Genomic DNA, 12,443 nt, shown 5'->3' on the forward strand with positions numbered 1-12,443 from the left:
AAATATGGATTCTGAGAGCACAGGGCTGGTATAAATGTTATCTTGAATTCTTAAAAGTACAGAAAAGCAAATTTACTAATTTAACATAGATTGACACATCAGGACAATCTTTGTGAAACTTTGTGGACAATGCAGAACAAGAAGAACACATACTTATCAAAAAAGAACTGTGAACCTTCTTCCTAAAAAGGAACAGTAATTCCCCATGCAGCTCACAAAACCATGGCAAAAAACATTTAAGAGAACATTTTTATACAATTAAACTAAGTAAAGTCAAACTTTCCAGTAAGCATTTAAGACTGATGTGTAATTCTCAGTCCTGTTCTGATTTTGAAGTTCCTTTCTCTGAATTCAGTTAACAGGTGAACTAATATTAGTGCAAAAAATTCTGATCAAAAATCACATTACCATCCAACCAACATTAAAAACTGATTTTAAAGAATAATATTATAAATAGGTATTGAATTTTTCCAAATGGTTTTTCTCCATCTACTGAGGTGATTATGTCTATGTAGTGACTAGGGGCCACACTATGATTGTTATTTTACTTTAAATCAACTTTGCATTCTTGGACTAAGCCACACTTGATGTTTAGAGAGCTGTAATTGCTAGTTTACAGTGTTTTTCTTCGGGACAGTAAGAATAGGCAACATTTTGTTTCCTACCATAAGCATGAATGTTAATGATGTGGGAGGCAAACTTTTATATACAGATAAGAAATCACTGAGGAGGGCCTCCCTGGTGGTGCAGGGGGCTGGGACGCAACCTATGAAGCTCCCAGCAGCCGCTGCAGCACAAATTAAATCCCCAATCAGGGAACTGACCACATGGCACAGCAGACCTCTCCTGATTCGCCCACTGCTCCTCTCAGCAGTGTATTTTGGTCGATATGCCTGTTCTGTTCCCCAATCTGTCTCTGGTGAATCCTTTTACCCCCCCACACCTCTGGCCTGTACCCTGGTTCTTGTGTGTATAAATAAATAAATATTAAAAAAAAGAAGAAATCACTGAGGAGAGAATGCAAGAACTGGTTGAAAAGTCACCTAGAATAGTTAAAAATACAAAAAAGCAAATTTGATAACACTATTGAATTTCATTTAATATAATATCAGATGAAGAACTTTTTATAAGTTTACCTGTTCTGCTTCCACATAAATCAGGGGAAATCCCATCTGTTTGGTCCAGGTATTCATCACAGCTGCTATAGGCTTTCCACTAGCATTTTCTAAACTTTCCCAGAGATCCTCTAGATGATAAACATAAACAATGAAAACCTAAAATGTTTATGTTTTTATTTTCTTACACAAACCATAAAACTCATGTAATCCTTAACACTGAATTGCCGACCAACTCCTTGGTTCTTTCAGGTTCAGGTTCAGTGGGCCAAATTAACTGTGTCCCCTTACCTCGCCATTAAGTAAAGTCTATTACAAAAACTGGTTTCATATTTTAAGATGTTCTTAATTTCTATATATTTTTTAAAAATTATAGTAAACAAAAGTTCAAACAAGAATAGAAACAAGTTCAACATCACTACTAAACAATCATCCACAAACTTAAAACCATTATAATCCACTCACTTGTAGAAGTTAACAAATATTCAGTGTTGATCAGGTTAAAGCAAAACCCACATGGTCAAACAGCATTGGAGGGAGGGTTAGTCAAACAGCACTCTAATGTGACAGATGCTACATGAGGGCATGAATAGGGGAAAGGCACTTAAAGAAAAATCCAAAGAAATCCAAGAGCTGATTTTTGGTTTGTACCTTAAAGAGTTAGTGGTTCATTAGATGGGGGAAAAGGCATATCAGAAAGGATAAATGGTCTGTGCACAAAGGGGAAAGTATAAGAAAAGACAGTATCATTAATAATAATATGTTCAAATAAGTTGAAGATAGAGGGTACATATGGGGAAGTAAGAGGGGATGAGGCTAAACTAGTAGGCAGGGGCTGCAGTGCTCAGGACTGGCTTACAAAGAAAACAGACTGTAATGCGAAGGGAATGTGCATCAATAGGACAATACAATTAGATATTCACTTTAGAAATAAATGTGGGCCTCACAGTGAGAACTGAAATCAAAGGGAGTAAAGCAAGTCAAGAGGCAGTGAGTGAGTTGGCAACTGCAGAACTCCAGCTGAGGGATGACATTCTCATCAGGAGGGCATGAATTGGGGAAGAGCAGTGCAGACAGAAATCCAAACTGCAGCAAGAAGGTGAAAGCCATGGACGGGGAACTGAAAAGTATTTAAGCTGCCAAATGCCTTTCATAAATAACAACAACAAAAAGTTACACAGTAGGTCTTGCTATTCAAAGTGTGGCCCATGAATTAGTAGTAGTGGCTTCACCTGGGAGCTTGTTAGAAATGCAGACTCTCAGGCCTCAGCCCAGACCTACTGAATTAGAAACCTTTTAAATGACCTCAGGTGACTATGTACATTACAATTTAAGAAGTACGAGGTTCTTTCCTCATACATTATATATGAGTGCAAAAGACAAAACTTCCAAAAGCCCATTTTTCTATGGCCCTGCTTTAAGGAACAGAATGCCTTACTATTTTGCAAACTAAGATGATGGAAATTTACAAGGGGGTGGGGGGGTAGGGGGGTGGGAGGGAGTCACAGTTACATCATGTCCTGAACAGATACTGTATTTTTAATTCACAGGTCACAAACCTCAGGTACAGCCCACGGCCAGGCCTCTCTGAATTTCTGTCATTCTTTCTATTAGACATTAATGACATTTTTAAACTGTCTTGGTTCACAAAAGAACTCAAAACTCTTGACTCTGGCTCTTCTTCATATTTAATCAACTATTACACTTTTATTCTTCCTTTTGACCCTGCTATCTCATAAGTTATAGACCATCATAAGCTAAAAATTTTAAGACTTCACTGAAATTTTGTTAATTCCACAAGTTCACTCCTAAAAATAGCTAATTTGCAGCTAAATATAATGGCTAGTGATCAATTTAGGGCCACAAAGACAACAAATGACCAAAAATAACAAGCTTTAGTAAGGTAAATAGAACTCCTTAGACTCTTAAAGCGGCAAAACACTGAGTTATGGAAAGCAGGCTACTGGAGGGGGACCACAGGGACAGTTGGATCCTGATTCATGCTGAACTATAACTTAACACATGGCTTCAATAAGCCAACTTTACTTTCTACCCTTGCATGAAAAGTTAAGCATTTAGAAAAAAGATAAAATGATTCATCACCCTGGATAGCAATGTCAACATTTTATTTCATTTCTATCTCAAGCTATTAAAGATTACCTGTGGCAGCATTCTTTTGTTGGAACTTGGTTAAATACATGTTCATTCCTTTCTTAAAGTCCTGAAAAAACACAATGGTTAAAATCCAGGAGAGTCAGACCTTAGGATTTATAGTATATTTTCATCTCAGCTTTCAAAAACGAATGTACCTAAATTAGTTGAGTGTTAGATTTACTGAAAAACACAGTCCTCTAGTGTCTACTGCCTTTTATTTAAGAATGCAAACTCTGCCTTCAACTTTGCTTTTAAGTTTTATACCACTCTCCCACCCACTACCAAACATATTTGCACATCATTTGTAAAAGAGGTCAACATAAAAAGAAGTGAAGATAAGTCAGAGTGGAATAATATCCTTCTAAGTAATTTCTAGAAAAAATATTTAGAAAATCTAGATAAAATCAGACCTTTTTTTTTTTTAAAAAAAAAACAAAACCCTATGTTTTCAACATAAAAGAATGTAAAAATTTTTTAAAATATTTTTTACCTTATCCCCAATGTAGTCATGAAGCATTCGGATGACAGAGGCACCTTTGCTGTATGATATAGCATCAAATATCTCATCAACTTCAGAAGGATGGCCCACACTGACCTGGCAGACAGTGTGATTCAGGGTTATGACAGGAAGCAGACAGCCTGTAATACTGAATTACATAAAAAGCTTTCTAGGAAAATTCTTCTAACTCATAAGATATATTTCTGCCTTTAGCTCATTCATAATTTATAATGATCATCCTTTTAAAAAAAAGTATAGTAACTAATATTAAAAACTGGAATATAGAACACAATCCCCACTAGCTCTTGGGCCCAGGTTCCAGTCTTGACTCTGTCTTGACAGGAGGTAAGTCACTATGGGTCTGTTTATTAAGACGGGAAGTGAGAGAGGAGAGAAAACATTTGATTTCTTGTTTTAATGGTAATGACATATAGAATCCTGGTTAAATATGTCAAGCTAGACTAAATCTAGATCTCTGGAGGCAAAATTCATATGAATAAACTAGGATAAGCTAAGTCAAGAGAATTAAAACATAAAAACAGACAACAACAACAAAGAAAATGTTCAGAATTTTCTTTGAATAAATGGAATTATGATGTTTTCTCTTACGCATATTACCTAACATGTATGGTTGTCTCATAAAAACCATAAAAATCTACTTAGTGAATACTTATGGGCACAAATTACTTGCCTCTACAAAAATCACATTTTTATATTGCCTACCTTGAAAAGAAACAATTAGAACTTAATCTTACAGACTGGAAATAATATGCTATAAAAACAAGTGAAATCACCCATGCAATTTTCTTTTCAGTCCCAAGTATCTCTATAACAAGTTACTTATTTCAATAAAAATAAGCACAAATGCCACTGGTTGGAAAGTATGGCTCACTTCAATAGGATGGCTGTTATCTAAAGCATCAAGCTCCTGGGCACGGGTGTAATCAGCAGAAACAAACTGAGTCCAGATATCATACTCTGGGAAGCAGTGGTCTACACATAGATATTCAATCCATGATGCAAAGCCTTCATTTAACCAAAGATGAGTCCACCATTCCTAAGAAAGAAGATGAAAATATGTTAAAAAGAAAAACCTTGTCATTGTGCTAATCTGAAAAACTCATTTCTTTCACTACACGCTAAAATCTTACCAATTTTCAATTCAAAACATTTCATAAATAACTCATATCTCTGAACAAAAGAGATGCCTAAAAGAGAAGAAAAGCAGCTGGAGATATTACCATTATGCCTGAAGGGCATTTAAAAACACTGCTAAGTAAGTTTTCACTACTAGTGGCAGAAAAGGAGTAAAGAGAAGGGGGAGGAAAAAATCCTTACATGGAAAAGGGGAAGAGAGTGAATAAAATGTAGGCAAGACCCTACACTGTCATATAAAATTTAGTTTTCTCTTATAACTTCTCTTGGGGGAAAAAAAAAACAAAAAAAAACAAGAACAACAGAAAGCTACCAGGACCAAACAAGGAAAATTGGAAACTAATTTCAATAATGACCAGAAAAAAATCATTGCTGATTGAAAAATTAAACTTTCTAGATAAAAGAAAGGCAGTACTGCTAAAGTATGGATTACATGAAGTTAACAAAAATGTCATGGCAGTAAGTAGACCTGTAGTGAAAGTACAAAATTCTCACTTCTTAATAAGAGTAAATAGTGGACAAAGAATATAATGGATCACAGAGAAAATCAATTTAAAAAACGTTTTAGAAAGAGATTTCATTACTTAAAAGGCAGAAGTTTTACAAAATAAAACTGCATTTTCAATGCTATTGAGCACTGTTCAACTAAGGGGGAGGCTTGATTCCGGCCTTAACTAGTTAAACCAACAAGCCCAAAGAAGACTCTCAGTGACTTCACATTATCTTAGATTCATTAACAGTCATTTGCATAATAAAAATCCCCAACAAAAGGGGGAACCTGGGTGCCTTCTGAACATGCAATCCATGAAGAAGCATGATTTAATCATGAAATTATATTGTGCCTATGCAGTCAAGATCCCAGGCATCCCACCATGCTCCCCACCTTGCCCAAATAAATACCAATAATCCTATAAAGAGCCTAACTCCCTGGGCCTCCCCGGTGGCGCAGCGGGTTGAGCGCAGCGCTGTGAAGCCGTCCACAGTCTCTGCAGTGTGGGTTCGATTCCTGGCCGGCCAGGGAGATTCCCCACATGGCGCGGCAGACCTCTCCTGTCTCACCCGCTGCTCCCCTCAGCAGTGTATTTCAGTCAGTCTGCCTGTTCTGTTCCCCGCCGTGTCTCTGGTGAATCCTCTCACCCTCCCACGCATTTAGCCTGTACCCCAGCTCTTGCATAAATAAAATAAATCTTTGAAAAAAAAAAAAAGGGCCTAACTCCCTTCAGGAAGGTGAGAAGGTACTTTAAAAGTTATCCTTCCACATCTTGATTCAAGTATTAACTCCTCAAAGTTTTTCTACTTGATCGATTAGCTGAGACAAGCCAAGAGATAAACCCCTTGGATTCAGTAATAATTTCAATCCAGTTTACATTAAAGCTGATTAAATATCTTATGGGAATAAAGTATGAATCCAAGAAAGATGCTAAAGGACTAAGGCAATGGTGAAAAACAAGAGGGCATTTTAAAATTCTGAAACGATAAAACATTTTCAATGTTAAATGATAAATGTTATTAGTCTCAGTGTTTTGGGCACATAGTAGTTTATACTGAGATAAGCTGGTACAAAGCTATTCTCCAACTTATCTCTAAGATACTGAATTTCAGTTAATGAAACAATGACATCTAATAACTAGAATAGCAGTAACTCAAACTTGGTAAAAAGTTTAAAAGCACATTTCCCCTACTAAAATTTATTGCTGGTAGCTTTAAAATATAGTAATAAAAAATAGTCAACTCAAAGTTGAGCATAAACAATTGTTTGATAGCAACAAACATGCTACATTAGGGGGCCTCCCTGGTGGCACAGAGGTTAATTGTCAAGCTATCTACCAGCCACTGAGGCCTGAGTTCAATCCCCCATCAGGGAGCTAATGCACATGTATAACAGACCTCTCCTGTCTCACCCGCTGCTCCCCTCAACAGTGTATTTCAGTAGATCCGCCTGTTCTGCTCCCCACTGTCTCTGGTGAATCCTCACCTCTTGCACCTCTGGCCGACACCCCAGTTCTTGTATGCATAAATTAAAAAAATCTTAAAAAAAATTCAACGTAATCAAAGATTAGTTTGTTATTTACCAGGTTACACTTCAGTTACTTAACTACATAATAAATATGACTCACAAAAGTACAGTTAGCCTGGAATCTCACTGCATGGAATTACTCTACCTCAGAGAACCTGTTCTTTCCCCAAATTAGTGTCATTACTTTTCCCACATTTGCAGAATTCTACATCAGTTTAGGAAGCATTTTCTGCTGAATAAAGACTGTACACTTTTCAAAGTGGACGTCTTCAAATAAAGTGTTTTTATCGTTCAATTTTTTGGGGGCAGTGTTCTAGCCAAACCTGAAATAATATGTAGCCAAAATTATGTGCAGCAGGATGGAGATAAAATATATTTGAGCACTTAAAAATATTAAATACCATAGTAACAAGATTTCCAAACCATTGATGGGCGAGTTCATGTCCCACAACCAGGGCAACCCACTGGCGTGATGAGGAACAGGAGTTTTTTGGATCAATAAGCAATGCAGTCTCCCTGTATTTTAAAAAAAAAAAAATTAAACAATGAAAGTATTGCAATAAAAGCAGACATGAACAAGTTGGGGAGGGAGATTCAAACAGTAAATAAGATGGCCAAGTCAGGAGCTAGAGATGTCAAGAAAACATTTCCTCCAAGTATACAGAATAGAAAACATTCCAGGAAGAGTGAAGACTGTTCCAATAGAATTCATACAACAGAAGATCAAAGACATGATGCGAGTTTAATTATCAGTTTGTTGACAGGACAGCTGCCTGAAATTTTAGGAAAACTTTGTCTAAGGGATTAAGGATTATTATGCTAAGTATAGAGGGACAGCAGTCCTTCCATTAAGGGGGAAGATGCACTCCGCAGTCCCAAAAAAACCACTGAGCAAGCTGTCCAAAACTTAGCTCATCAAAGAAGGAAATGGAAAAAAAGTAAAAAACTTGTTTACAGATCCATTTAAAAAATTAGACAACCCACATTTGTGTATGGTGAAAAACATGTATAAAATTGGCTAGAAGATATTAAATCAGGGAAAGTTCTTCCTCAAGCTGGGTAAATAACTATGAAACTACTGGGAGAAAGAGAAGGCACCAAAATGAGAAACTCAGCCAAAAATATATCGAAAAATATTACTAATGCCAGATGCTAACTTTAAAATCTTATACTATAAGGTAAGAGTGCCTGCCAGAGGGTGTTCATCTGCATTTCTGCAATGGGCACACAAGTGGGGGAAGGTAGGAAAATTTACTGCAGATCTCAAAGCAAAAACTACTCAGTTATAATTAGGAGTGAAGCTCTAATGAAATCAGTGATTGAAAAGATAAGGCAGGGTAATGCATCATTAACATACCTATAAGTAACAAGGCCCCAGTTCTCCATGGCACCTTCATAAAATAAATAAACATTTATTGATATATATACATACTTCTTCCTCAAAATCATAAAATCAAAAAGTTATTACAATTCAGCAATAAAATGAAATTTACTTTACCAGCTGCAAAGTCTGCAATAGCAATGAGATCAATTTTAGGTAGAGGATAAGGAACATTGAAGTAGTCCTTATAAAAAGGCAGGGTTTTAGCAGCAACCTATAAAAGTATAAACAGAAGAACCATCTGATAAATATTTTATTATAATTCATATAGAAATCCACAAAGGAATCCTGTTGCAAGCCAAAGTATCTCAAGTTACTAAAAACCCCAGGGAGCCCTACCTCCGAAGACTACCTTAGCACCAAGTTTTGTATATGTTGGTCAAACTTTAATCCACTTAAAACTTGGTATGAAAAATGTAATTACATATTTTCCCACCCACTTTCTGGATAAATTCCACTTTAATATTCTCTTAATCATTATCCTATAAAATATTAATGCAATACCAAGGCTGGTAAAATTCCAAAATCATATTAAAAATAAAAGCAAAGTAGCACAACAAATTTCAGATTAAGTTACAAATAATTGTACTAATAATTGATCAGAAATGTAAATTCCCCAACCTGGAGTTATGGACTGTTGGAACAATCCTCTTCAAGTACATTTACCTCTAACGCAAATTTTCCTTGCTCTGCTTTGCCAACAGGGGTGTAAACACGGACACACACACCATCTTTTGACCTTGTTTCTACAAAGTCATATTCACCCACAACAAATGCCACCAGATACGTAGACATGACAGGTGTGCGGGCAAACTTCACTTCCACTACATTTTCATCATCAGGGTATGGTTTCCGATCAATTACATTCTTTAAAAAAAAAAAGGAGATGTACACAGATTTATATAAACACTTTAAACAACAGCCCCAAACCACTGCCTCTCCCAGCACTGCTAACTTCTCTGTCCCAGTTCATTTATTACTCTTTTGCTGTCAACAGCTTTCCAAATAAGAAGGAAAGTGACCCAATAAAGCATTTACAACAAGAAGTTGGAAGCTAAGGTGTTAAAACTACCAAGGATTTGTGAGCGAAAAGAAGAAACTTTTCCTAATTACCTATTAATATTCCAGATACCAGGATGTTTTAATTAAGACCTTGACATTTTTCAAGTGAAATGAAGGTGGGAGACAACAATTATTAAACTAGTTATAAAAATTAAATGTGGACCTCCCCTGGTGGCGCAGCGGTTGAGCGCTGGGCTGCAAGGCTGTCTGCAGCCTCTGCAGCGCTGGTTCGTTCCCCAGCCACCGGCAAGGGTCCCACAAAAAAATAAATAAATAAATATAATTGTGGGGGCCTCCCTGGTGGCGCAAAAGTTTGAGCACAGCACTGTGAAGCTATCACAGCCTCTGCAACACGAGTCTGATCCCCAGCCAGCAAGGGAGCTACCCATATGGCACAGCAGGCTTCTGTTTTGCCCGCTGCTCCCCTCAGAAGTGTATTCAGTCAGTCTACCTGTTCTGTTCCCCACTCTGTCTCTGGTGAATCCTCTCACGGCCCCTGCACCTCTGGTCTGTACTCCAGTTCTTGTATGCATAAATAAATAAATCTTCTTTAAAAAATGTAATTGTGGAATCTAACATTTCACAGGGTAAAAATTTCTAGATTTAGAGCATTCTCTCTACCAAGGTAGGCTCTGAGAAAATTAGTGAAGAAATGTCCACTTTATCTGTGGAGTCCCTAATTTTCTTCAGATGTCCCCCCTCTTTTTCCTATTCATGTTCAGTTTCCTCAAGACCTCTTTGTTTTTTCTTCCAAGAAGACTTATTCGTGAGTAGGCCTGAATTTATTCACACTAAGTTGTAAACGAGTATTTCAGTTTAATATATTAACCTCCTCTCTTAAGAATATTCGAGGGCCTCCCTGGTGGCGCAAGGGGTTAACCACCGCACTATGAAGCAATCCACAGCCTTTGCAGCATGAGTTCGATCCCTGGCCAGCCAGGAAGCAACCCGCATGGCAAAGCAGACCACTCCTATCTCGCCCGCTGCTACCCTCAGCAGTGTATTTCAGTCAATCTACCTGTTCTACTCCCATTCTGTCTCTGGTGAATCCTCTCACCCTCCCGCATCTCTGGCCAGTACCCAGCTCTTGTATAAATAAATAAATAAATAAATAAATAAATAAATAAATAAATAAATAGATAGATAGATAGATAGATAGATAGATAGATAGATAGATAGATAGAATATTCGAGAGGAGAGTGGCATTCTGTATATGGAATTCTCTCCATCAATAAAGGAGGCGAAACCCAGTTATTTTTCAGGTGCAACAGGCTTTCCCAAGTTCCTCAGACTAATTAAAGACTACAGACCACAGACTACATCTTAAACTAGGCAGTCCTCGAAGAGTGAATATTTATAGATGAGATCAATGCCATCCATAAAAGAGAGTACATTCCAAGAAAATAATCAGTCAAAAACCTAAATACACTACATTATATGGCTATAACTTTTGGTATTTGAGAGCGGAGTCAGATTTTTGTCTTGTAGATAGTATTAAACAAATTCATTATTTATTCAGATTTCTGAATTTAAAGAAATAGATAATTTTGTTAATCCAGTTTTCAAGGAATTCTCCATTGGTAGGGTGGAGTGGAATGTGTTGGGGGGACTTTCCAAATAAGGCAATTAAAAAGAGGGCTTACTGGAAATAAGGAAAGCTAACATTTGTGTTCCTACTATGTATCAGGTCTGTGCTAGGTGGTTTCATGCTAACCCATCTTATCAACACGTTAAATATGCTAAAAGTTTATTCAAAAGTTAACTATACTTACAAACACATACATACCATGTTTGATAAAGCTACTCTGTCTTTAGGAACAACCAATGAGATATCAAATGTTGCTTTGATAGCAGGCTCATCCCAGCAAGGAAAAGCCCTCCGGGCATCAGTAGCCTTAAGAAAAGAGTATGAAATATAAGTATTTCATGAAGTAACCATCACCTCCTTCTTTCATTCTATTGTTCATTCATTGGTTCAAATATCTGCTTTCTACTCAGTGCCAGGCAATAAGGAAGGCACTAACTACAAAGAACAGCCAATACAGGCTATCATTGCCACATCAGCAATTATTCAGGAACTAGGTCTGCTACAAATCTTAATGACTTATAGTATATTAGAATAATTGAGAGATATTTTTATTTTTAATAGAACATTTCAACTTTAATGCAAATGGCCTCATCAATTATCTTCATACAATATTGAGCAATAGTACACTATAGGGATTCAGAGCTGGGAAAACCAGACGAAAAAGCCTCCCTGGCTTTTATTTTCTAAATAAAAAAAATCTTCAGATTTTTATTTGGAATGGCAGCTACAGGAAAAAAGACAGATGATCTACGGTTCCCAACAGGTATCTGTTTAATGGCATTTCCATCTACTACAGATAAAACTGTTACTACTTGAACTACCTCTATTTTTTCCTTAAAAATAAAAAATAATGAGCTTTTTAAAGCAAAATAAAATTTAGTGGTTCAACAGATTATCAGCTATAAAAGAAACTTTAACATAACAAAATTTAAAGTAAACCAGTGACAGGATTCTGTATCACAAAAAGCAGCCAAAAAAAAAAAAAGAGAGAGAGAGAAATGTAGAAGTATGTACTTCTAAAACCAAAAAGTGTTCTTTAAGGAATATGTTAGATAGCTGATTGCAATCTCAAATAAATTAATAGAAATTCTATTAAAATATAAATAAGACATCTGAAAAGTATAAGGAAAGAAATGGTACCATAGAAAATTTTAAATTAGGAACTGTATCAGTAGAGAAATAAATTTATACTAAAGGAAATTAAATGAATGACAGACAACAAGACCTAAAAGGTTTCTAAAATATTCAAAGTAAAAGTGATTAAAAACAATAAAAGGTACATTTGGGGGATAGAGACAAGCGCTAAACCTATTATTAACTGATGTTCCTGAAGAAGGAATCAGAACAGAAACCACAATAAAGATGTAAAAGAAGAAAATCTTGTTCCACTAAAGAAAGATCTGAATCTGACCATCAATATGATCCACCACTTTTCTTGTGAAAGCTAATGAAAAGTGAACACCTGGCGAAAA

The 12,443-nt window shown here is 36.3% G+C and overlaps 1 protein-coding gene across 2 annotated transcripts in view; it reads right to left on the reverse strand.

Annotated features, from left to right (window-relative positions):
- The window catches only part of NPEPPS (aminopeptidase puromycin sensitive), a gene marked incomplete at its 5' end in the record, with an annotated part of 79,986 nt that overhangs the window by 21,817 nt on the left and 45,726 nt on the right, over window positions 1-12,443 (reverse strand). For both annotated transcript variants that reach the window (XM_084237728.1, XM_084237727.1), the window contains 9 exons: window positions 1,137-1,246; window positions 3,276-3,336; window positions 3,760-3,864; window positions 4,661-4,825; window positions 7,342-7,456; window positions 8,298-8,331; window positions 8,439-8,535; window positions 8,988-9,188; window positions 11,170-11,277. In XM_084237728.1, coding sequence (XP_084093854.1) covers window positions 1,137-1,246; window positions 3,276-3,336; window positions 3,760-3,864; window positions 4,661-4,825; window positions 7,342-7,456; window positions 8,298-8,331; window positions 8,439-8,535; window positions 8,988-9,188; window positions 11,170-11,277 — 996 coding nt within the window. The remainder of the gene's footprint in view (window positions 1-1,136; window positions 1,247-3,275; window positions 3,337-3,759; window positions 3,865-4,660; window positions 4,826-7,341; window positions 7,457-8,297; window positions 8,332-8,438; window positions 8,536-8,987; window positions 9,189-11,169; window positions 11,278-12,443) is intronic.

Source organism: Talpa europaea (assembly GCF_964194135.1).
Source record: "Talpa europaea genome assembly, chromosome: 7".
Lineage (NCBI taxonomy): Eukaryota > Metazoa > Chordata > Mammalia > Eulipotyphla > Talpidae > Talpa > Talpa europaea.